Raw genomic sequence first — 26409 nt, forward strand, 5'->3', positions numbered from 1 at the left:
GCAGTCTCCCTATTACTGCCGCAGTCTCACTATCACTCATGCAGTCTCACTATTACTCGCGCAGTCTCACTATTACTTATGCAGTCTCACTATTACTCACGCAGTCTCACTATTACTGGCGCAGTCTCACTATTACTCACGCAGTCTCCCTATTACTCACGCAGTCTCCCTATTACTGGCACAGTCTCACTATTACTGGTGCAGTCTCACCATTACTCATGCAGTCTCACTATTACTGGCACAGTCTCCCTCTTACTGGCGCAGTCTCCCTATTACTGGCGCAGTCTCGCTATTACTGGCGCAGTCTCGCTATTACTCGCGCAGTCTCACTATTACTAGCGCAGTCTCACTATTACTGGTGCAGTCTCCCTATTACTGGCGCAGCCTCACTATTACTGGCGCAGTCTCCCTATTACTGGCGCAGTCTCACTATTACTCGCGCAGTCTCCCTATTACTGGCGCAGTCTCCCTATTACTCGCGCAGTCTCACTATTACTCACGCAGTCTCGCTATTACTCGTGCAGTCTCCCTATTACTCGCGCAGACTCCCTATTACTGGCGCAGTCTCCCTATTACTGGTGCAGTCTCCCTATTACTTGCGCAGTCTCCCTATTACTGTGCAGTCTCCCTATTATTGGCGCAGTCTCCCTATTACTGGCGCAGACTTCCTATTACTCGCACAGATTCCCTATTACTCGAGCAGACTCCCTATTACTGGCGCAGTCTCCCTATTACTGGCGCTGTCTCCCTATTACTTGCACAGACTCCCTTTTACTCACGCAGACTCCCTATTACTGGTGCAGTCTCTCTATTACTGGCGCAGACTCGCTATTACTGGCACAGTCTCCCTATTACTCGCGCAGACTCCCTATTACTCGCGCAGTCTCACTATTACTGGCGCAGTCTCCCTATTACTCGCGCAGTCTCACTATTACTCACGCAGTCTCACTATTACTGGCGCTAACTCCCTATTACTGATGCAATCTGATTATTAATGGTGCAGTCTCACTATTACTGGCACAGTCTCACTATTACTGGCGTAGTCTCACTATTACTTGCGCAGTCTCACTTTTACTGGTGCAGTCTCCCTATTGCTGGCGCAGTCTCACTATTACTGACGCTGACTCCCTTTTACCGGCGCAGACTCCCTATTACTTGCACAGTCTCCCTATTACTTGCACAAATTCCCTTTTACTCGCGCAGTCTCCCTATTACAGACGCAGTCTCCCTATTACTCGCGCAGACTCCCTATTACTCGCACAGTCTCCCTATTACTTGCACAGACTCCCTTTTACTCACGCAGACTCCCTATTACTGGTGCACTCTCTCTATTACTGGCGCAGACTCCCTATTACTGGCGCAGACTCCCTATTACTCGCGCAGTCTCCCTATTACTCGCGCAGTCTCCCTATTACTTGCACAGACTCCCTTTTACTCACGCAGACTCCCTATTACTGGTGCAGTCTCCCTATTACTGGCGCAGTCTCCCTATTACTCGCGCAGTCTCACTATTACTCACGCAGTCTCGCTATTACTCGCGCAGTCTCCCTATTACTCGCGCAGTCTCGCTATTACTGGCGCAGTATCGCTATTACTGGCGCAGTCTCCCAATTACTGGCACAGTCTCACTATTACTGGTGCAGTCTCACTATTACTGGCGCAGTCTCACTATTACTGGTGCAGTCTCCCAATTACTGGCACAGTCTCACAATTACTGGTGCAGTCTCACTATTACTCGCGCAGTCTCACTATTACTGGCGCTGATTCCCTATTACTCATGCAGTCTGATTATTACTGGTGCAGTCTCACTATTACTGGCACAGTCTCACTATTACTGGCGCAGTCTCACTATTACTTGCGCAGTCTCACTATTACTGGTGCATTCTCCCTATTGCTGGCGCAGTCTCACTATTACTGGCGCTGACTCCCTATTACTGGCGCAGACTCCCTATTACTCACGCAGACTCCCTATTACTCGCGCAGTCTCCCTATTACTCGCGCAGTCTCCCTATTACTCGCGCAGTCTCCCTATTACTCACGCAGCTTCCCTATTACTCGCGCAGGCTCCTCATTACTGGCGCAGCCTCCCTATTACTGGCGCAGTCTCCCTATTACTCGCGCAGTCTCCCTATTACTGGCACAGTCTCCCTATTACTCGCGCAGTCTCCCTATTACTGGCACAGACTCCTATTAGTGGTGCAGACTCCCTATTACTCGCGCAGTCTCCCTATTACTGGCACAGACTCCTATTAGTGGTGCAGACTCCCTATTACTCGCGCAGTCTCCCTATTACTCGCGCAGTCTCCCTATTACTCGCGCAGTCTCCCTATTACTCGCGCAGTCTCCCTATTACTGGCGCAATCTTCCTATTACTGGCGCAGTCTCCCTATTACTCGCGCAATTTCCCTATTATTCGCGCAGTCTCCCTATTACTGGTGCAGACTCCCTATTACTCGCGCAGACTCCCTATTACTCGTGCAGTCGCCCTATTACTCGTGCGGTCTCCCTATTACTGGCGCAGTCTCCCTATTACTGGCGCAGTCTCCCTATTACTGGCGCAGTCTTCCTATTACTCGCACAGATTCCCTATTACTCGCGCAGACACCCTATTACTCGTGCAGTCGCCCTATTACTCGTGCAGTCGCCCTATTACTCGTGCGGTCTCCCTATTACTGGCGCAGTCTCCCTATTACTGGCGCAGTCTCCCTATTACTGTGCAGTCTCCCTATTACTGGCGCAGACTTCCTATTACTCGCACAGATTCCCTATTACTCGAGCAGACTCCCTATTACTGGCGCAGTCTCTCTATTACTCGTGCATTCTTCCTATTACTCGCGCAGTCTCCCTATTACTGTGCAGTCTCCCTATTATTGGTGCAGTCTCCCTATTATTGGCGCAGTCTCCCTATTACTGGCGCAGACTTCCTATTACTCGCACAGATTCCCTATTACTCACGCAGACTCCCTATTACTGGTGCAGTCTCTCGATTACTGGCGCAGACTCCCTATTACTGGCGCAGACTCCCTATTACTGACGCAGTCTCCCTATTACTCGCGCAGTCTCCCTATTACTTGCACAGACTCCCTTTTACTCACGCAGACTCCCTATTACTGGTGCAGTCTCTCGATTACTGGCGCAGACTCCCTATTACTGGCGCAGTCTCCCTATTACTGGCGCAGTCTCCCTATTACTGTGCAGTCTCCCTATTACTGGCGCAGACTTCCTATTACTCGCACAGATTCCCTATTACTCGAGCAGACTCCCTATTACTGGCGCAGTCTCTCTATTACTCGTGCATTCTTCCTATTACTCGCGCAGTCTCCCTATTACTGTGCAGTCTCCCTATTACTGGTGCAGACTCCCTATTACTGACGCAGTCTCCCTATTACTCGCGCAGTCTCCCTATTACTTGCACAGACTCCCTTTTACTCACGCAGACTCCCTATTACTCGCACAGACTCCCTATTACTAGCACATTACGAACATACGAAATTGACGGACAGGAAGGGACCAGCTTCCCCCTCCAGCCATGCGACCTCCTGTATTAATAGAACCTCCTCATTCCCTGGATTATCACTTCTCACTGTTGCCGGCCTTTACCTTTGACCTTTATCCTGGCCCCACCCCTCTAACAAACTGTGAAATGATTTGGGCCAATATTTTACAGGACTCCATGCAGGTCATTCAAATTGTTGGGGGAATTGGAATACTGTCAGGCCGAAGGCTAATTCTTTAGCTTTAAATTCATGAACCCCCCAGTCCTCCTGCTTATCCGCTAACTGCAGTAACCAGGAGAACAATCCTCAATTCTAGGAGACTCTCATACAATACAGGAGGGTTGTCAACCCTCAGCAAGATGCATAGACGGTGAGAGATGATGAACCCCTTTACAATACACCCTTATAGTGATATAATGAGAGATACACATCCCCTAATAATGCATCTTCCAGTAATATAGTCAGTGTGATTATAATCCACCCTCCCAGTAACACAGTGGGTACTGAACCCCCTTATAATGCACGGTGTCAAAAAATGGAATTTGTCTGTGTTTAATTTTTCAATTGCTAGAAACGGCAGATGAGGAGTTAAAACCCCCCACAGTCGCACGAGGTATTTCTCAAAGGAGACGCCTCAAACTAGGGCTGCACCTTCAGGAGAAACACAATATGAACTTTAAGGTGCTGATTGGGTTAAACGATTCCAGATTTTGCATTGCATAGCAAGGGTCATAGGTCATTGTCAGTGACTGACTTTAATTCAATATTGATAGAAGGCTGATCTAGCCTTTTGTTTCAGGGATGATGAATGATATATGTGGACTGACTAGACTAGTGAGAGGACGGTCTCATTTTCAGCCAGCTGTGTTTGATTGTGCTTGTAACCATAGCATGAGTGGACTGTGGGTCAGAGGGCTGTGGGTCAGAGGGTTGTGGGTCAGAGGGTTGTGGGTCAGCGGGCTGTGGGCGAGAGGGTTGTGGGTGAGAGGGTTGTGGGTCAGAGGGTTGTGGGTCAGCGGGCTGTGGGTCAGCGGGCTGTGGGCGAGAGGGTTGTGGGTCAGCGGGCTGTGGGTCAGCAGATGTTTGCTGATGTCATTATTAATGACTCCTTCCATCACTTTACTGCTGATTGGCAGATGGCTGATGGAGCAGTAATTAACAGGGTTAGATGTCTCCTTTTTTTGTGGATAGGACATACCTGGGTAGTCCTGCACATTTTTGGGTAGATGCCAGTATCATGGCTGTACTGGAACAGCTTGCTCTTATATGCAGGTATTCAGGAGTACACCCAAGATGCTGTCAGGGCTCATCGCCTTTGCTGTGTCCAGTGCATTCAGTCGCTTTTTAATATTATGTTGAATGAATCAAATTGGCAGGAAACTGGTATCTATGATGGTGGGGACCTGAGGACCTTCTGGCTAAAGATGTTTGTAAATACTTAAGCATTTGTTTCTTCTTCTCATGTGTTGGGCTGCACCATGGTGGAGGATGGAAATGTTCACGGGGCCTCCACCAATTAGTTTCCTGGTTGTCCACCATCATTCTCGACTGTAATTGGTAGGACTACAGATCTTTGCTCTGATGTATTGGTTGTGAGATCACTTAGCTCTGTCTATAGCCTGCTGCTTTTGGTTTTTATCATGCAGGTAGCCCTGTGCATTGCTTCACAAGCTTCACACCTCATTCTTAGGTATGTCTGGTTCAGCTCCATCTCTGCTTCACATTAACCAGGGTTGTTGTCCTGGCTTGATGGTGATCAAGAATTGAAGAATGTGCCAGGCCATGAGGTCACAAATTGTGGTGGTATACAATTTGACTACAACTTCATGGACGCCCAGTTTTTGGCTGCTAGATCTGTCCTTAGTCTGTCCCATTTAGCAGAAAGTGCTACATTTGATGATGGAATGTGTCCTCACTGTGGAGATGAGAGTTTGCCTTCACAGGATTGTGTGATGGTCACTTCTGCCAATGCTATCATAGACACACGTTTCTACGACAAGTAAGTTGGTGATGATGAGGTCAAGTAGGTTACTTCCAAATGTTGGTTCCCTAACCACCTGATGCATGCCCAAATTGTCCTTCAGAACTCTATCAGCTCGGTCAGTGGTGTTACTTCTGAGACCCTTGCTGGTGGACATTGAAATTCCCCACCCAAAGTATATTCTGTACCCTTGCTTCCCTCCGAGATTTCTACAAGTGCAGAGGTACTGATTCATCATTTGAGAGGGGTGGTGGGTGGTGATCAGCAGGAGGTTTTGTTGGCCTTGTTAGACCTGATTCCATGAGCCTTCACGGGATCCGGAGTCAATGTTGAGGATTCCCAGAGTCACTCCAGCCGAATGTATATGTAATGTGCTCCCACCTCTGGTGGGTGTATCCTGCCCATGGGACAGGACTGACGATGGAGGAGTCTTGGATGTTGCTGAGATATTAGATGCCTTCTCAGGCAATGTCTATGGGACAGCTCTCCCAACTTGGGCAATTTGCCGATAGGCTTATCCAATCGTCTTATTGAACTTTGTAGCAGTTAATAAACTGGGTGACTTGCCAGGGACTTCAGAGGACATTAAGAGTCAACCATATAATTGGGGACTGGAATCACAGTAGGCCAGACCAGGAATGAGTGACAGGTTCTGTTCACTGAAGAACATGAGTGAACCGGTTGGCTTTTTACAAGAATCCGGAAATGTTCATAGTTATTTTTCTGGTGCTTGCCCACAAATTACCAGATTTATTGAATTCAATTTCACAACTTGTCCTGGTGAGATTTGAACTGATGACCTCTGGGTTATTAATCCTGTACCATAACCATTAAGCTACCGTTCCCCTTTACAGCACACTCACCCTGTAACAATGAGTGAGACATACTGAACCCCATTATAGTGACAGGCATTGAACCCCCTTATCAGACACCTTTATAAAAGCGCAGTTAGTGTTCTGAGGTTATTACAGTAAGATGGAATGATGTTATCAGTGTGACAATATGATTGATTTATTTTAAATTATGATACTTGCTGAGGCATAGTCTTACCAGTAACATGAGCTGCAGGCATTGTTGAATCTTTGACGGTCACGTCTAAATAATAAAACAAAGATTCTTCATAAAATCACATTTGAACATTCTCTGAGAGAATCATGAATATAAACAGAAAGTGCTACAAATATTCTAAAGACTTTCAATATGTTATCATTTGGAATCATATCTTACACAATTCCCATCATGGTTCATGTTGCAAAGTATTCGTGTGGCACAACGTAAGTATTTTTTAATTCAGGATCTGGGGCCAACATAAGAAACTTTTGTTGATCTTTCTGGCCACTAGTAATTCATGCCAACCTAGAAAACTAGCAAAAGCTGACCCAAAGCTTCAAAAAAGCTGACTCAGCCCCCAAAAATCTTGATGTGGAGATGCCGGTGATGGACTGGGGTGGACAAATGTAAGGAATCTTACAACACCAGATTTTCAAGATCATCACAAGATTTTCAAATATAACTGTTGGACTATAACCTGGTGTAAGATTCCCAAAAATCTTGACAACTCAATAATGGCCCTAATTATACTCAATAATGGCCCTAATTATACTCAATAATGGCCCTAATTATAAGTCTACGACATATAAACACGTAGTTACATGGGTTTTGTAATTTAAGATGTAAGTATACCCAACATCTCTGAACTTGTATCGGGGGGGGGGGTGGTAATTATATGAAAGCCTTTAGAGAAAACCCAAATGTTGACAGCACAAACTGTGGTGCATTTCTCGGGGAGTTTGGAGGCAGTGCTTTGTTAGAAAATTTTGAACTTTTACATTAAAAATATTTAATTCTGGTTAATTTTAAGCATTTTTATACTTCACAATGAATAGATTTTTAATCTAATAGAAAGGAAAACAAAGTGACGTTTGGATTTTCAATAGACAGACTATCACATCAAAAGTTACGTCAACGGTCAAACTCTCAAATCCAATACCTCCTGACCCCAGTTCACTGAACTCATTTCAGAGTTTCACAGACACTCTTCCCTCCTCCAACTCTCTCACTTCCGACTGAGACTCCTCCTTCTTGCCTCTCAATTCAACCTGCCACTTTTCCCTAGCTCCTTAATTCAAGCTGACACTCTTCTCCATCAATTGAACCCAGTTCAAGTTGGTATTCATTTAGGCATTATTCTTTAGCTCCTTTCAAACTGACACTCTTTCCCCACCCCCACTCTGTTCAGTGGAATCTCTGCTTCTCCCTGTCCCCATTCATGTGAATATTCTTCCCACAGTTCACACTGGCCCTGCTTTCCCCTTCTGTTCCTTTCAGTTCAAGCTGGCACTTTCCTTCCTCCCCACCCCAAAGCACCACTCCCAGCTTCTCTCCTCTTCCCCTCCAATGTACTGCTCCTAGCCACTACCTCCTTCATTTCCCCTTCAATGCCATCCAGTGAGATTAGTTTTGGATTGGCTCAATCAAAGAGCTAGCACAGACGCAATGGGCCAAGTTCCTTCCTCCTGTGCTGTAAACTGTTTTTCACCTTTCCTTCTCCCCTTCATTGCTGTCCATTTCCTGCCCTTTCATTGCCGTCCATTTCCTGCCCTTTCATTGCCAATGATTCCCCCCTTTGTTACCCTCATTTCTCCTTCCCTCTTCCCTCTTCCTGCTGCTTTTAGAAAGGATTCCGACATCTGCAACCTGTAAGGTTCTCACAAGAATTCCCACCTAAAGTATGCAGCAGCTGAGATCTAAAGTATTGGCCTCAGGTGGAGAGAGCACTGAGGCGAGTTTGATTCATGTTGATTTTTGTCATCAGATGCTGGCACATAGACTAAGCATCTGATGACAAAAATCAACAGTGACATCAGCTTCAAACGCTGACAAATGGCATTTATGCTTTTAATTGTATTTTTGCAATCCAGTTCAGAGTCAGTTCAGTGATTGCTGTCTCCTAGTTTCATCCTGTTCAGAGTCAAAATCCAGCTCCTCCAATGGCCTAGCGGCTGAAAGGCATTGTCAATTGGGAGAGTGTTGCTGGATTCAAGCTGCAGTCTGTGCCGAGTGAACTGATGGTAATTAGATTGCTACAATTGCCTTTAATCCCCAGGCTGGAGATGGGGAAACAATCAGATTGAGGTCCCACCTCGAATCACTGGAAAGTGCCCATGGAGATATTGAGTGAGAACAAGATTGGGCTATGACCTCACTGCCAGTTGGGTGAGTTACTGGGAGGCTGTTTGTGTCCCAGTGAGTGGAATCCCACAGGATTACATGTTGGGACTGTGGCTGTTTATCATCTTGATAAATGATTTAGATGCGGGTATTGATACAATACTTATAAATCTGCACATAATACAGATAATCTGCACAAGAGTTGGGAATTTAGATCAAATAAACAGGTTACAAGTCAATTTAGTTAAGTTAGGGGACAGGATCCAAATGTGGCAGAAGTCCGTCAATATTGATAAATGCAGTTTAACGCAGTTGAAATGGGAAAACTCCAGTTACGTGTGCCATGCAGGAGTTCCTGTTTTGGTCCCCACACATGGTGGGGGATATTAACGTCCTATAGAAGATACACAGGAGGATGGTCAACGTGGTACCCATTGTTCGGGCTCTTAGTTATAAGGAGGGCACCAGACACTGGAGCTATTTTCATGAGAGAAATACAGGCCTAGAGGAGATATGATTGAGGTTTTTAAAAATTATGAAAGGATTAGATTCTATCCATTTAGCTAGGTTTTTTTTGATGGTACAACTAGTCAGCATGAGTGAAAAGTCCACAGGCAAAGAGTTAGGTTAGAGGGTGGGAAGTATTTCTTTTCAGTCATTGCCCTCGGAAACAGATAATTGGAGCATTGGGAATGGATTCCCAACAATCCTTCAAAATGGCACTGGGCAGGTTCCTGAGAGAGGAGGGCATTTCCAGTTAGGGTAGCTCAGGTACAACGAATTATGGGTTACCACAGTTTTCTGGAGTTCTGCTTAATTGCCATAGGAAGTGGGAGGAATTTCCAAGAGTTTTTCCTAAATTTGCCTGAGGTTTCTCTTTTTTTACCACTGCCAGGAGATTGTGACTGGGGAGATGGGGAGCTCAGTGACGGGGAGTTCAGAGACGGGGAGCTCAGTGACGGGGAGTTCAGTGACGGGGAGCTCAGAGACGGGGAGTTCAGTGACGGGGAGCTCAGAGACGGGGAGTTCAGTGATGTTTCTGCGTGTACCATATCTGAGGGGTTGGGTTTGATGGACCAGATGGTCTTTTCCTGATTATTTCATTTGGAAGCTCGCAAAATGAAAGCTACACTCTGAGTCAAAGATGAGGCTACAAAGATGAGTTGGGCCAATTCTCCAATATGTTTTGCCACCGAGCACAGCTCCCCTCTGAGAGTGGGAATAACAGAATCAGTTTTAAAATTGGAAAACAAAGATTCAAAACTCACTTCCTGACTTCAAGTTGCCTATCTGAGTGATGAATCTTGGGGTGGGTAATGTGCATTGACTCAACAATCTATTGTTTCTATTCAATCTCATTGAGGTTAACACAGCAGAAGCTTGTGGGATTGCCCCTTTCGAGTCTAGCTGCAACATCAATCATACTATTGCAAAAATATACCTTTTGTTTAGGGAAGGGTATCAAGGGAGAAAAGGCAGGTAAATGGAGTTGAGATACAGAATAAGCCATGATCTAATTGAATGGCAGAACAGACTCGAGGGGCTGAACGGCCTCCTCCTGTTCCAATGTTCCTAAATCTCAGTAATCGATTAAAACACAACAACAAACACCTCCTGGCTACCAACCTGTCCCAGAATCAGCACCAACCTCTCCTGGTGTCGACCTCGGAGTATCACCATCGACTTCTCCCAGGACACGACCAATGTCTCCTAGTGTCACAATTGACCTTCCCTAGTATCTGCTCCAATCTCTCCAGTGTCACCAACGAGCCAACCTTTGCAAGTGTCAACAATAGTCTCTTCCAATGTCAACACTAACCTTTCCAAATGTCACCATCAATTGCTCTGAGTATCACCATCAAACACTCCCAGATCAGCTGCAGCCTGCGTTAAATACGGAGTAAAGTTCCCTCTACATCTGCCCATCAAGCAACCTGAATCTGATACAGCATGGGACAGATGCCCAGTATCGCTGGTTTAACAATGCCTCTGATATGTAACAGTCTCAGATGAGAACCTACATGAATTTTTCCATATTCTGCACCAATCATTCTTACAGTCTTTCTGAGTGAGACTGATATTTTGAGGCAAATTGGGAGCAGTGTTGTATTGTGGGCCCTTACCTGTTCATGTCAGCCCCTAACAGCAGGCATTTTAATCCCATCAATCTGGGTTGGATATCAGTTCAAATCCCAAGGTAAAAGGTCATTGAACTAACCCAATGAATCACACATATTCTCACGCCTAACTGAATACAGTTCTATAAATATGGAAATACATTACTGCCCTTGTAAACTCTAATTTAACAAAGCCATCACTCACCTTGGATACTTTTAGCATTAAGAGAAGAATTCTGAAATAAAACGAAAAAAAAATCAGTGACATGGTGCATCAATCTCAGTATTATGGAGGTGACTCACCAAGAGCTGGCCGGACGGTCAAAGAGCAGCATCATCAATCCATCGGAACCTCGGTCAAATTCACTGGCCTGCTCCATATTTACTGTGAGTAATTCCATTGTCACCAAGGCTCTCCACCTGAAATGTTAACTTGCCTTTTCTCTTTTAGGTTCTGAGTATTTCCAGTATTTTCTGTTTTTAATGCTTTACATAAGAACATAAGAAATAGGAGCAGGAGTCGGCCATTCGGCCCCTCGACCCTGCTCCGCCATTCAATCAGATCATGGCTGATCTTCAACCTCAACTCCACTTTCCCGCCCGATCCACATACCCCATGATTCCCCCCAAGTCCAAAAATCTATATCTCAGCCTTGAATGTTCTCAATGACTGAGCATCCACAGCCCTCTGGGGTGGAGAATTCCAGAGATTCACAACCCTCTGAGTGAAGAAATTCTTCCTCATCTCAGTCTTAAATGTCCGACTCCTTATCCTGAGATTATGCCCCCTAGTTCTAGACTCTCCAGCCAGGGTGGTGGATGGGGTGCCAATCAAGCGGGCTGCTTTGTCCTGGATAGTGTCGAGCTTCTTGAGTGTTGTTGGAGCTGCACTCATCCAGGCAAGTGGAGAGTATTCCATCACACTCCTGACTTGTGCCTTGTAGATGGTGGAAAGGCTTTGTGGAGTCAGGAGGTGAGTCACTTGCCACAGAATACCCAGCCTCTGACCTGCTCTTGTAGCCACAGTATTTATGTGGCTGGTCCAGTTAGGTTTCTGGTCAATGGTGACCCCCAGGGTGTTGATGGTGGGGGATTCGGCGATGGTAATGCCGTTGAATGTCAAGGAGAGGTAGTTAGACTCTCTCTTGTTGGAGATGGTCATTGCTTGGCACTTGTCTGGCACAAATGTTACTTGCCACTTATGAGCCCAAGCCTGGATGTTGTCCAGGTCTTGCTGCATGCGGGCTCGGACTGCTTTATTATCTGAGGGGTTGCGAATGGAACTGAACACTGTGCAATCATCAGCGAACATCCCCATTTCTGACCTTACAATGGAGAGAAGGTCATTGATGAAGCAGCTGAAGATGGTTGGGCCTAGGATACTGCCCTGAGGAACTCCTGCAGCAATGTCCTGGGGCCGAGGTGATTGGCCTCCAACAACCACTACCATCTTCCTTTGTGCTAGGTATGACTCCAGCCACTGGAGAGTTTTCCCCCTGATTCCCATTGACTTCAATTTTACTAGGGCTCCTTGGTGCCTCACTTGGTCAAATGCTGCCTTGATGTCAAGGGCAGTCACTCTCACCTCACCTCTGGAATTCAGCTCTTTTGTCCATGTTTGGGCCAAGGCTGTAATGAGGCCTGGAGCCGAGTGGTCCTGGCGGAACCCAAACTGGGCATTGGTGAGCAGATTATTGGTGAGTAAGTGCCGCTTGATAGCACTGTCGACGACACCTTCCATCACTTTGCTGATGATTGAGAGTAGACTGATGGGGCGGTAATTGGCCGGATTGGATTTGTCCTGCTTTTTGTGGACAGGACCTACCTGGGCAATTTTCCACATTGTCGGGTAGATGCCAGTGTTGTAGCTGTACTGGAACAGCTTGGCTAGAGGCGTAGCCAGTTCTGGAGCACAAGTCTTCAGCACCTCAGCCGGGATGTTGTCGGGGCCCATAGCCTTTGCTGTATCCAGTGCACTCAGCCGTTTCTTGATATCACGTGGACTGAATCGAATTGGCTGAAGACTGGCTTCTGTGATGGTGGGGATATCGGGAGGAGGCTGAGATGGATCATCCACTCGGCACTTCTGGCTGAAGATGTTTGCAAACGCTTCAGCCTTGTCTTTTGCACTCACATGCTGGACTCCGCCGTCATTGAGGATGGGGATGTTTACAGATCCTCCTCCTCCCATTAGTTGTTTAATTGTCCACCACCATTCACAACTGGATGTGGCAGGACTGCAGAGCTTTGATCTGATCCGTTGGTTGTGGAATCGCTTAGCTCTGTCTATAGCATGTTGCTTCCGCTGTTTAGCATGTATGTAGTCCTGAGTTGTAGCTTCATCAGGTTGGCACCTCATTTTTAGGTACGCCTGGTGCTGCTCCTGGCATGCTCTTCTACACTCCTCATTAAACCAGGGTTGATCCCCTGGCTTGTTGGTAATGGTAGAGTGAAGAATATGCCGGGCCATGAGGTTAGAGATTGTGCTGGAATACAATTCTGCTGCTGCTGATGGCCCACAGCGCCTCATGGATGTCCAGTTTTGAGCTGCTAGATCTGTTCTGAATCTATCCCATTTAGCACGGTGATAGTGCCACACAACACGTTGGATGGTGTCCTCAGTGTGAAGACGGGACTTCATCTCCACAAGGACTGTGCGGTGGTCACTCCTACCAATACTGTCATGGACAGATGCATCTGTGACAGGTAGAATGGTGAGGATGAGGTCAAGTAAGTTTTTCCCTCGTGTTGGTTCGCTCACCACCTGCCGCAGTCCCAGTCTGGCAGCTATGTCCTTCAGGACTCGGCCAGCTCGATCAGTCGTTTGGTGATGGACATTGAAGTCCCCCACCCAGAGTACATTCTGTGCCCTTGCTACCCTCAGTGCTTCCTCCAAGTGGTGTTCAACATGGAGGAGGACTGATTCATCAGCTGAGGGAGGACGGTAGGTGGTAATCAGCAGGAGGTTTCCTTGCCCGTGTTTGACCTGATGCCATGAGATTTCATGGGGTCCGGAGTCGATGTTGAGGACTCCCAGGGCCACTCCCTCCTGACTGTATATCACTGTATCGCCACCTCTGGTGGGTCTGTCCTGCCAGTGGGACAGGACATACCCAGGGATGGTGATGGAAGAGTCTGGGACGTTGGCTGAAAGATATGATTCTGTGAGTATGGCTATGTCAGGCTGTTGCTTGACTAGTCTGTGGGACAGCTCTCCCAATTTTGGCACAAGTCCCCAGATGTTAGTAAGGAGGACCTTGCAGGGTCGACTGGGCTTGGTGTTTTGCCGTTGTCGTGTCCGGTGCCTAGTGGTCCGATGCCGGGTGGTCCGTCCGGTTTTATTCTTATTATGACTTTTTTTAGCGAGATTTTACAACTGAGTGTCTTGCTCGGCCATTTCAGAGGGCAATTAAGAATCAACCACATTGCTGTGGGTCTGGAGTCACATATAGGCCAGACCGGGTAAGGGCGGCAGGCTTCCTTCCCTAAAGGACATTAGTGAACCAGATGGGTTTTTACGACAATCCGGTAGTTTCATGGCCATCATTACTGATACTAGTTTTTTTTAAATTCCATATTTTATTTAATTATTTAATGCCGTGGTGGGATTTGACTCATAACTCCGATTATTAGTCCAGTAATATAACCACTATGCTACCGTACCAGGATGGGATGAGATTCTTGTAGGAGTCATAAATTGTGAGAACTTTGGGTAATAGTAACTAGTTCCCAGTAGACATAGATACACAGCACAAAACTGATGATATTTTGGAAAATATTGCAATAAATTGAAAATCTTGTTGATAAAGACGACCAGACAAATTGCGTTTGTGTATGGAAGGATTGGGAACACCTCTCGGGCTGTTAGGGAAGAGTGGAGGGATCTCTACCACACTGTGACTCCTCGCTACGACACACAGCGTGACACCTCGCTACGACACACAGCGTGACACCTCGCTACGACACAGTGTGACACCTCGCTACGACACACAGCGTGACACCTCGCTACGACACAGTGTGACACCTCGCTACGACACACAGCGTGACACCTCGCTACGACACAGTGTGACACCTCACTACGACACACAGCGTGACACCTCGCTACGACACAGTGTGACACCTCACTACGACACACAGCGTGACACCTCGCTACGACACACAGCGTGACACCTCGCTATGACACACACCGTGACACCTCGCTACGACACACAGCGTGACACCTCGCTACGACACACAGCGTGACACCTCGCTACGACACACAGCGTGACACCTCGCTACGACACAGTGTGACACCTCGCTACGACACACAGCGAGACACCTAGCTACGACACAGTGTGACACCTCACTACGACACACAGCGTGACACCTCGCTACGACACAGTGTGACACCTCACTACGACACACAGCGTGACACCTCGCTACGACACACAGCGTGACACCTCACTACGACACACACCGTGACACCTCGCTACGACACACACCGTGACACCTCGCTATGACACACACCATGACACCTCGCTACGACACACAGCGTGACACCTCGCTACGACACACAGCGTGACACCTCGCTACGACACACAGTGTGACACCTTGCCACGACACATACCATGACACCTCGCTGCGACACATACCGTGACACCTCGCTACGACACACAGCGTGACACCTTGCTACGACACGTACCGTGACACCTCGCGACGACACACAGCGTGACACCTCGCTACGACACACAGCATGACACCTCGCTATGACACACAGCGTGACACCTCACTACGACACACACCGTGACACCTCGCTACGACACACACCGTGACACCTCGCTACGACACACACCGTGACACCTCGCTACGACACACAGCGTGACACCTCGCTACGACACACAGCGTGACACCTTGCCACGACACATACCATGACACCTCGCTACGACACATACCGTGACACCTCGCTACGACACACAGCGTGACACCTTGCTACGACACGTACCGTGACACCTCGCTACGACACACAGCGTGACACCTCGCTACGACACACAGCGTGACACCTCGCTACGACACACAGCGTGACACCTCGCTACGACACACAGCGTGACACCTCGCTACGACACACACCGTGACACCTCGCTACGACACACACCGTTACACCTCGCTACGACACACACCGTGACACCTCGCTACGACACACAGCGTGACACCTCGCTACGACACACAGCGTGACACCTTGCCACGACACATACCATGACACCTCGCTACGACACGTACCGTGACACCTCGCTACGACACACAGCGTGACACCTCGCTACGACACACAGCGTGACACCTCGCTACGACACACAGCGTGACACCTCGCTACGACACACAGCGTGACACCTCGCTATGACACACAGCATGACACCTCACTACGACACACAGCGTGACACCTCGCTACGACACACAGCTTGACACCTCGCTACGACACACAGCTTGACACCTTAGTATCACTCTTTGTTTAGTGGATAGGTTTGCTGGATTTGGTGCCACTTGACATCTAAATCCACCCCACTGTTTCTTATTTCATTTGATGACTAAGCAGAACAGCAGGAGGTGAAGTCTTTAGTGACTCGTTTTCACCACACTGACATTTCTGGGTAGCTTTTAGCCACAGATATTCACGCCCATTGGTCTGGCAAAATAAAGCAAATATTTTAAAAATAAAAATATATAAAATGGAAGACGGGTATCGAACCCAACTCACAAGGTGTGAACAGGAAAAGTGTTTGAAGTGTACTCACTCTGTTTCTGTGATGCTTCCAGAGTTTAAGTTAACCCATTCAGTATTTATATATTATTGGCCCAATTCTGGGTCATGTTAGGATAGAACTATAGAAGTTTACAGCACAGAATGACACCATTTGACCTATTGGTTCTGTGCTGGGTCTTTGCTGGAGCAATCCAAAACTAATCCTAATACCACGCTCTCCCCAGAGTCCTGTAACCTCCTTTTGCTTAAAATATATATACAATTTTCCCTTTAAAAATGCAATGGTTGCTCCCTGTAGCAAAATATTCTATATGCTCCAACAATCCTCTGTGTAAAAAAATGCTGATAACCTCACTTCTCATTCTCTTAGTGACAATTTTAAATTGATGATGCCTCATCACTGACTCTCCAACCAGTGAAAATAATCTTTCCCTATTCACCTCTCAGTCAGAAGATCATGAGTTCAAGTCCCCACTCCAGAGACTTGAGCACAAAATCCATGCTGACACTCCAGTGCAGTTCTGAGGGAGTGATGCACCGTCTGAAATGCCATCGTTCGGATACAATGTTAAACCGAGGCCCTGTCTGCCCTCTCAGGTGGGTGTAAAAGATTCCAGGGCACTACTTGAAGAACAGAGAAGGTCTCCAGATGTCTCGGCTGAGAATTATCGCTCAACCAACACCCCCAAAAACAGATTATCTGGTCATTTATTTCATTGCTGTTTGTGGCACCTTGCTCTGTGCAAATTGACTGCTGCGTTTCCTACATCACAACACGTATATTACACGTTTCCTACATCACAACACGTATATTACACGTTTCCTACATCACAACACGTATATTACACGTTTCCTACATCACAACACGTATATTACGTGTTTCCTACATCACAACATGTATATTACACGTTTCCTACATCACAACACGTATATTACACGTTTCCTACATCACAACACGTATATTACACGTTTCCTACATCACAACACGTATATTACACGTTTCCTACATCACAACACGTATATTACGTGTTTCCTACATCACAACATGTATATTACACGTTTCCTACATCACAACACGTATATTACACGTTTCCTACATCACAACACGTATATTACACGTTTCCTACATCACAACACGTATATTACACGTTTCCTACATCACAACACGTATATTACACGTTTCCTACATCACAACACGTATATTACACGTTTCCTACATCATAACATGTATATTACATGTTTCCTACATCACAACACATATTTTGGGCCATCCTGAGACAGTGATATGAATGAAGTTTGATTTTTTTTTAAATTATAATGCCCACTTCAATGCATTTCTCTTGTAATTTATTCAGTGAAAAGTTTTTCCTAACTTCCTTTCTTACTCATAACTTCCTCATGTTTAATTTATGGGATTTTAATCCTTCACCACAGGGGAAAAAATTGCCAGGATCAGTTTGACAGTTCCTTTCACAGTCGTGAAAACTTTAAAGTTAAAACCTCCTCTTTTCCAAAAATGGCCGAACTTTTTAATCTTCCTTTAAACTTAAATTTCTGATACTCAATATTATGTTTTTGGGACTTTCCCACCAGTCTCACTCTAGATTGTTTAGTTAACAATCATTTTCATAGGTACGTCTCAATTCCCTGGGCCTTCAAGTTCTTCAAGTAGTGCCCTGGGATCTTTTACACCCACCTGAGAGGGCAGACCCAATTTAACATTACAACTAAAATACAGCATTTCCGACAGTGCAGCTGTCCCTCAGTAATGCACTAGATTGTCAGCATGATTATATACTCAAGTCTCTGGAGTGCGATTTGAACCCATGACCTTCTGGCTCAGAGTAACGCAGAGAAGTGCTAAGTGATACATTTCGGTAGGAAGAATAAGGAGAGGCAAAATAAACTAAATGGTATAATTCTAAAGGGGGTGCAGGAACAGAGAGACCTGGGGGTATATGTGCACAAATCGCTGAAGGTGGCAGGGCAGGTTGAGAAAGCGGTTAAAAAAACATACAGGATCCTGGGCTTTATAAACAGAGGCATAGAGTACAAAAGCAAGGAAGTCATGATGAACCTTTATAAAACACTGGTTTGGCCATAACTGGAGTATTGTGTCCAGTTCTGGGCACCGCACTAGGAAGGATGTGAAGGCCTTAGAAAGGGTGCAGAAAAGATTTACTAGAATGATTCCAGGGATGAGGAACTTCAGTTATGTGGATAGACTGGAGAAGCTGGGATTGTTCTCCTTGGAACAGAGAAGATTGAGAGGAGATTTGATCGAGGTATTCAAAATCATGAAGGGTCTAGACAGAGTAGATAGAGAGAAACTTATCCCATTGGTGGAAGGGTCAAGAACCAGAGGACACAGGTTTAAGGTGATTGGCAAAAGAACCAAAGGTGACATGAGGTAAAACTTTTTTACACAGCGAGTGGTTAGGATCTGGAATGCACTGCCCGAGGGGGTGGTGGAGGCAGATTCAATCATGGCCTTCAAAAGGGAACTGGATAAGTACTGGAAGGGAAAAAATTTGCAGTGCTACAGGAATAGGATAGGGGAGTGGGACTAACTGGATTGCTCTGGCAGAGAGCTGGCACGGACTCAATGGGCCGAATGGCCCCTTCTGTGCTGTAACCATTCTATGATTCCATCTTCAATAGCCTTGATAGCTCAGTAAGCTTTTGGCAATATGCCTAGGATAGTGAACAGAACCACTTTTGTGGTAATTGTTTGTTGCTATGGAATAATCCTGCGCCTCCGTCAGATCTCTCGCAATGTCAATAAGCAAAATGGTGCATCACATTGGACCTTCATTTAGGCTTAAACTACTGTGACTTTAACAAAAGATGAACAAGTGAATAGATAACAGTAATATGCATATGTACTTACAGTAAAATTATTCTAACTAATTCATTGAACGATAATTAATAAAAGGTTGCAGTCTAAATGCTAAGCTACTATTGTGAAAATAATTTTGATACAAAGGATTTCTTTTCTTGTATAATTTCTCACTCCAAGATCTGCAAAAGTCTGAACAATAAACGTTGGGAGTTCCAAACTAGCTCAAAGATTGGAACAACTATCACTCCTTAAATATGCCCCAATTTTTGTCACAGTTTGTGTCCCCTCAACTATTAACCCCGAGATCTTTAGTGTCTCCCGTTTAACGGACACTCGATCTCTCTGCTGATCGCACTCATCCACCTCTGTGAGACTTACACTGATTGTTAAACATTCGCCCATAATTATTGGCTTTGATTAATCTCACAGTTTGAACATCAGAGACCAGCATTTACCCCAATCCCACCAACCCGGCCCAAATCATTCACAGACATGTCACCCGGAGAGTTTGTGACCTGCGGTGATTGGATTATTAACACAATAAATCTGAGAGTTTCTCTGACTTTAATTGATCCAATGTGGTCTCTGGATTGGATTTATCTTTGCTGACATTTACTTGGTCCGTTCACCAATCAGAATAATGTACATCCTGTCTGGATCATTCAATACCTGAGCCATTTCCACCTCGGAAGATTCCGTGCAGATTTGAAGGTTGGGACATTGAGTTTGTGAAACTTGACCTGTTGTACTTTATTGACAGGTCCGTTTACAGCCATTGGTCAGACAGATCTGAACGATGCTTTAACCAAGGGAGGCAGTGAGCTGTTGGTCTGGGAAGTAGTGAGAGAATAGTTACTGACACTCCAAATTTTCTTTGTGTGTGGATTGCAGTTTGTCTACACACGTCTCACTGATTGACACAACTTAGTATAAGAGAAGGATAAGTTGGACATGATTTACCTTGGCAGCTGAAAACATGGAGCTGAATTCCTGAACATCAGATTGCAGTCTCAACAGATAGAACGCTCCAAATCCATCCCCAATCAGAGCCAAGAGCACCAAGAGCAGAAGGAACTTGTGTGTGAAAGTCAAATGTTTCCCTTTATTCGAGGTTGCAAACGGGACAGTGTCTGCCTGTCCATCCACAACGAAAACTGAAGGATAAACATAGCTGTCCCCCATCTTTGGGGACCTGGATGCAAACAAATCAACAAAGCAAAGAACTTGTTGGTGAAACTGGATTTTAAAGCAAAGTGATGTCCAACACATTAATGAACTGAAGATCGTCGCGGGTCCCCGGAGCTGATCATTTACCCAGTGGGCTAAGGCTGTGGCTCCGTGCTTTATATCATCATTAAACACCCACCCACAGTCTTTTGTCAATTTGAAACCACATGTTTAGCTTCCAATAGCCCACACCACTGAGACTGAGCTTCCTGCAGCTTGTCAAATTGACAACAGCGAGAGTGAATGCTTTTTCCAGCATTAACCACACCTGCAGGATGCGTATAGTTCACAAGACCCGCAATAACGTCCTCAATATTTGTGATATTTTTATCAGACTTTGTCTTCATATCATTTTCTCTCCAGCGATACACCATTTCCATTGGCAGCTTGCTCAGGGGGGAATATTTTGCTCTGTGTCGAAATGTAAGGAACAATTCTTTACCATTCTGGTGTTAAAAGCCTCTCCAATTTAGCAGAGGATTTAAAGCAAAATATACCCAGCACTTTCTATCAGGTCTGTTCTTATTTCCTGTTAACATATAATTTTTTTAGAAGTAGATTCCTCTTCAGTATTTCCATGTGCAGCTTTCACCCTTCATTGTGTTTCCACATTCTCAATTACACAATCCAACATCCTGTATTACAGCCCAGATTACACAGTAACAAACACACAGATACACACACCAACACTCACATGTTGCACATTAGACAGTTATCAATACCCAAACACGATTATACACAGTCACACACATGCACACTCTCTGACACACACAATTACAGCCTTACACACCATCTCACACAAGTCCACGCAAACACACGTACACACACTGGCACATACCCTTGCACACAATCTCAAAAACACACTTACACAGATTTACATAGAATGTACAGCACAGAAACAGGCCATTCGGCCCGACTGGTCCGTGCCGGTGTTTATGCTCCACACGAGCCTCCTCCCTCCCCTCTTCATCTCACCCTATCAGCATCTCCTTCTATTCCTCTCTCCCTCATGTGTTTATCCAGCTTCCCCTTAAATCCATCTCCACTATTCACCTCAACCACTCCTTGTGGGAGTGAGTTCCACATTCTCACCACTCTCTGGGGAAAGAAGTTTCTCCTCAATTCCCTATTGGATTTATTAGTGACTCTCTTATATTTATGGCCCCCTAGTTCTGGTCTCCCCCACAAGTGGGAATATCTTCTCTACGTCTACCCTATCAAACCCTTTCATAATCTTAAAAACCTCTATCAGGTCACCCCTCAGACTTGTCTTTTCCAGAGAAAAAGGTCCCAGCCTGTTCAATCTTTCCAGATATGTGGAACCTCTCAACTCTGGCATCACTCTTGTAAATCTTTTTTGCACCTTCTCCAGTGTCTCTATATCCTTTTTGTAATATGGAGACCAGAACTGTTCACAATACTCCGAGTGTGGTCTAACCAAGGTTCTATACAAGTTTAATATCGTTTATGTAAATGGTGAACAAGAGTGTTCCCAGCACCAATCCTCATGGAACACCACTCCCCGCCTTTTACCAGTCTGAGTAACAACCTTTGATGTGACAGTGTAGACCCTTACACAGACTCACACACACACCCTTACACAGACTCACACACACACCCTTACACAGACTCACACACACACCCTTACACAGACTCACACACACACCCTTACACAGACTCACACACACACCCTTACACAGACTCACACACACACCCTTACACAGACTCACACACACACCCTTACACACAGACTCACACACACACCCTTACACAGACTCACACACACACCCTTACACACAGTCACACACACACCCTTACACAGACTCACACACACACCCTTACACACAGTCACACACACACCCTTACACAGACTCACACACACACCCTTACACAGACTCACACACACACCCTTACACAGACTCACACACACACCCTTACACAGACTCACACACACACCCTTACACAGACTCACACACACACCCTTACACAGACTCACACACACACCCTTACACAGACTCACACACACACCCTTACACAGACTCACACACACACCCTTACACACAGTCACACACACACCCTTACACAGACTCACACACACACCCTTACACACAGTCACACACACACCCTTACACAGACTCACACACACACCCTTACACAGACTCACACACACACCCTTACACAGACTCACACACACACCCTTACACAGACTCACACACACACCCTTACACACAGTCACACACACACCCTTACACAGACTCACACACATACCCTTACACAGACTCACACACACACCTTTACACACAGTCACACACACACCCTTACACAGACTCACACACACACCCTTACACAGACTCACACACACACCCTTACACAGACTCACACACACACCCTTACACAGACTCACACACACACCCTTACACAGACTCACACACACACCCTTACACAGACTCACACACACACCCTTACACAGACTCACACACACACCCTTACACAGACTCACACACACACCCTTACACAGACTCACACACACACCCTTACACAGACTCACACACACACCCTTACACAGACTCACACACACACCCTTACACACAGTCACACACACACACCCTTACACACAGTCACACACACACCCTTACACAGACTCACACACACACCCTTACACAGACTCACACACACACCCTTACACACAGTCACACACACACCCTTACACAGACTCACACACATACCCTTACACAGACTCACACACACACCTTTACACACAGTCACACACACACCCTTACACAGACTCACACACACACCCTTACACAGACTCACACACACACCCTTACACAGACTCACACACACACCCTTACACAGACTCACACACACACCCTTACACAGACTCACACACACACCCTTACACAGACTCACACACACACCCTTACACAGACTCACACACACACCCTTACACAGACTCACACACACACCTTTACACACAGTCACACACACACCCTTACACAGACTCACACACACACCCTTACACACAGTCACACACACACCCTTACACAGACTCACACACACACCCTTACACACAGTCACACACACACCCTTACACAGACTCACACACACACTCTTACACAGACTCACACACACACCCTTACACACAGTCACACACACACCCTTACACACACACCCTTACACAGTCACACACACACCCTTATGCACAGTCACACACATGCAGTCCCACACGGACCCTTACACACACAGTCCACACCCACACAGTCACACACGCACCCTTACACACACACACACTCACACACACAATCACACACACACCCTTACACACTCACCCACACGCACCCTTACACACAGTCACACACACACCCTTACTCACACAGAGTCACACACATACTCTTACAGTCACACACACACCCTTACACGTACAGTCTCACACACACAGTCACACATTCACCCTTACTCACACAGTCACACACGCATCCTTACACGCACAGTCACACAGAGTCACACAGACACCCTTACACACAGTAACACACGCACCCTTATGCAATCACACATGCAACCTTACACACAAGCATCTTTACACACATGCACCCCTACACACAGTCACACACACACCCTTACACAGTCACACACACACACCCTTAAACACACGGAGTCACACACACAGTGACACACACACAGTGACACACATACACCTACACCCACACACAGTGACACTTGCACCCATACACATGCACGGTCACACACTCGGTCACACGCGCACCATTACACACACACACACACACACACACGGTCAAATGCGCACATGATCACACGTGGTCAAAGGCGCATGCAGTCACACGCGCACACAGTCACGTACGTCCTTACACACGGTCACACGCCGCCCTTACACACGGTCACACGCACGCACCCTTACACGCACTCACGCACGCACCCTTGCACACACTCACACACGCACCCTTGCACACACTCACGCACGCACCCTTGCACACACTCACGCACGCACCCTTGCACACAGGAGGGAATTCTTCTCTGCAATCCTGCATGAAATTGGATGCGTCTCTCCTTTCTCCCCTCAGCTTCTGCACTAAGAGACTCCTCGTCCTCGGTGATTTAAACCATCATCTCAGCTCCACTAGCCCTCTCTCCTCTGAATTCAATGTGTTCCTGCCCTCCTTAAATCTCTCCCTCCATATAAACTCTCCTACCCATATTCATGGCCTCCCCCTTGACCTTTGCCATCTCCTTTGACCTCTATTCCTATGGTGATGATCAGAGACAAGGCCATTCTCTAATCACATCCTTGTATCCTGCAACACCAACATCCTCCTACCCCCTTCCAACCCCCCGAGAAAAACCTTTGCCCCAAGTCACTCATAACTGCACTCTCTCAATCCCACCTGCTCCAGCCTTTGGTCCTCCATTTGCCACAATATTTCTGCAGCCTTCGATCTGTTTAATCACTCTCTCCTCTACCTTTGATGACCTGTACCCAACAAAACCTTTACTCTTCTCCATCCTGGTCACTCTCCCTGGTATGGCCCCCATCTCACTCCCTCAAGTACAAGGGGTGCAGATTTGTGTGCATCTGTCACCAGATGTGGCTGGACCAGATCAAGTGTTATCAGACCTCACTCTCCTCTTCCAAAACTGCCCACTACCTGCAGGATCACCCACCTCCTTCTCCCTTGATCCTATTCTCACTAAACAGCTCAACACCTAGATTCTGTTCCTGGCCCCCATGCTCGCTGACATTGTAAACAGTTCCCTCTCTTCAGTTATTATCCCCCTCACTTGCAAAACTGCTATCAGCGCTGCCAGAATTTGAGGCACTACTTATTTTAGAGAATCAAGGGGTATGGGGATCGGGTGGGAAAGTGGAGTTAAGGTTGAAGGTCAGCCATGATCTGATTGAATGGCGGAGCAGGCTCGAGGGGCCGAATGGCCTACACCTGCTCCTATTTCTTATGTTTTTATCATCAACCCCCTTCTCAAAAAATCAACCCTTGACCCCTCTGTCCTTTCAAACTCCCGCCCCATCTCCAACCTCCTTTGCCTCTCCAAACATCTTGAACGTTTTGTCGCCTCCCAAATTCGTGCCCATCTTTCCCGCAACTCCATGTTTAAATCTCGACTCAGATTTCTGTCCCTACAACAGCACGGAAACAGCCCCTATCAAAGTCACAAATGAGATCGTCTGAGATCGGGAGCAATGTCCCTCCTCATCCATTGATCTATCTGCAGCATCAACATTCTCCTTCAATGCCTCCCCTCCATTGTCAGTGGGACTGCCCTTACTAGGCCACTGTATCTCCAGCAATGGCTGCTCTTCCCACCCTACAGCATTACCCCTGCAGTCCCTCAAATATCTTCCCTTCACCCCTCCTTTATCTACATGCTGCCCTTTGGCAACATCATCCCCAGATATTAACTCGGAGCCGGGAAGAGAGCGAGGAAAGGATTTTCAGGGAAACCTGGAAGTAAGAATTTCCCACATGTCATGACGATTTTGACAGGAGGACCATTTTCAAAAATTTTTCAACAGGTTTCACGCCCATCAGCCAGACTGAGGCACTGGAAAGCAGCCTGGGAGAGATTGGAGTCATCGGGGTTTGGATGGGGTCGGGGTGGGGGGGCGATCGCTGGCGGGGCGGGGGGGAGTCAGACATCACGAGGTGAGCCGCAGGGAAGCACTCCTGCTCCTCCGAGCCCACAAACAGTGCAATAAAAGCACTTACCTCATCAATCGACCCTTCTCACCTCCTTTCACCTGCTGTGATTCCCGTGGACCAGGAAACCCATTCTGGAGGCGTTCATTTCAAAGGTCTCATAAATTCAAT

General features: G+C 46.6%; 1 protein-coding gene across 1 annotated transcript in view; it reads right to left on the reverse strand.

The window, feature by feature from the left end:
• Window positions 1–20646, reverse strand: part of LOC137304256 (tumor necrosis factor ligand superfamily member 14-like) — a 31100-nt gene extending 10454 nt beyond the window's left edge. The window contains exons 1-3 of the mRNA XM_067972809.1: window positions 20303–20646; window positions 10972–11002; window positions 6529–6573 (exon numbers count right to left, since the gene is read on the reverse strand). Coding sequence (XP_067828910.1) covers window positions 6529–6573; window positions 10972–11002; window positions 20303–20611 — 385 coding nt within the window. The 5' untranslated portion in view covers window positions 20612–20646. The remainder of the gene's footprint in view (window positions 1–6528; window positions 6574–10971; window positions 11003–20302) is intronic.
• Between the last annotated feature and the right edge of the window lie 5763 nt (window positions 20647–26409).

Source organism: Heptranchias perlo, chromosome 37 (assembly GCF_035084215.1).
Source record: "Heptranchias perlo isolate sHepPer1 chromosome 37, sHepPer1.hap1, whole genome shotgun sequence".
Classification (NCBI taxonomy): Eukaryota; Metazoa; Chordata; class Chondrichthyes; order Hexanchiformes; family Hexanchidae; genus Heptranchias; species Heptranchias perlo.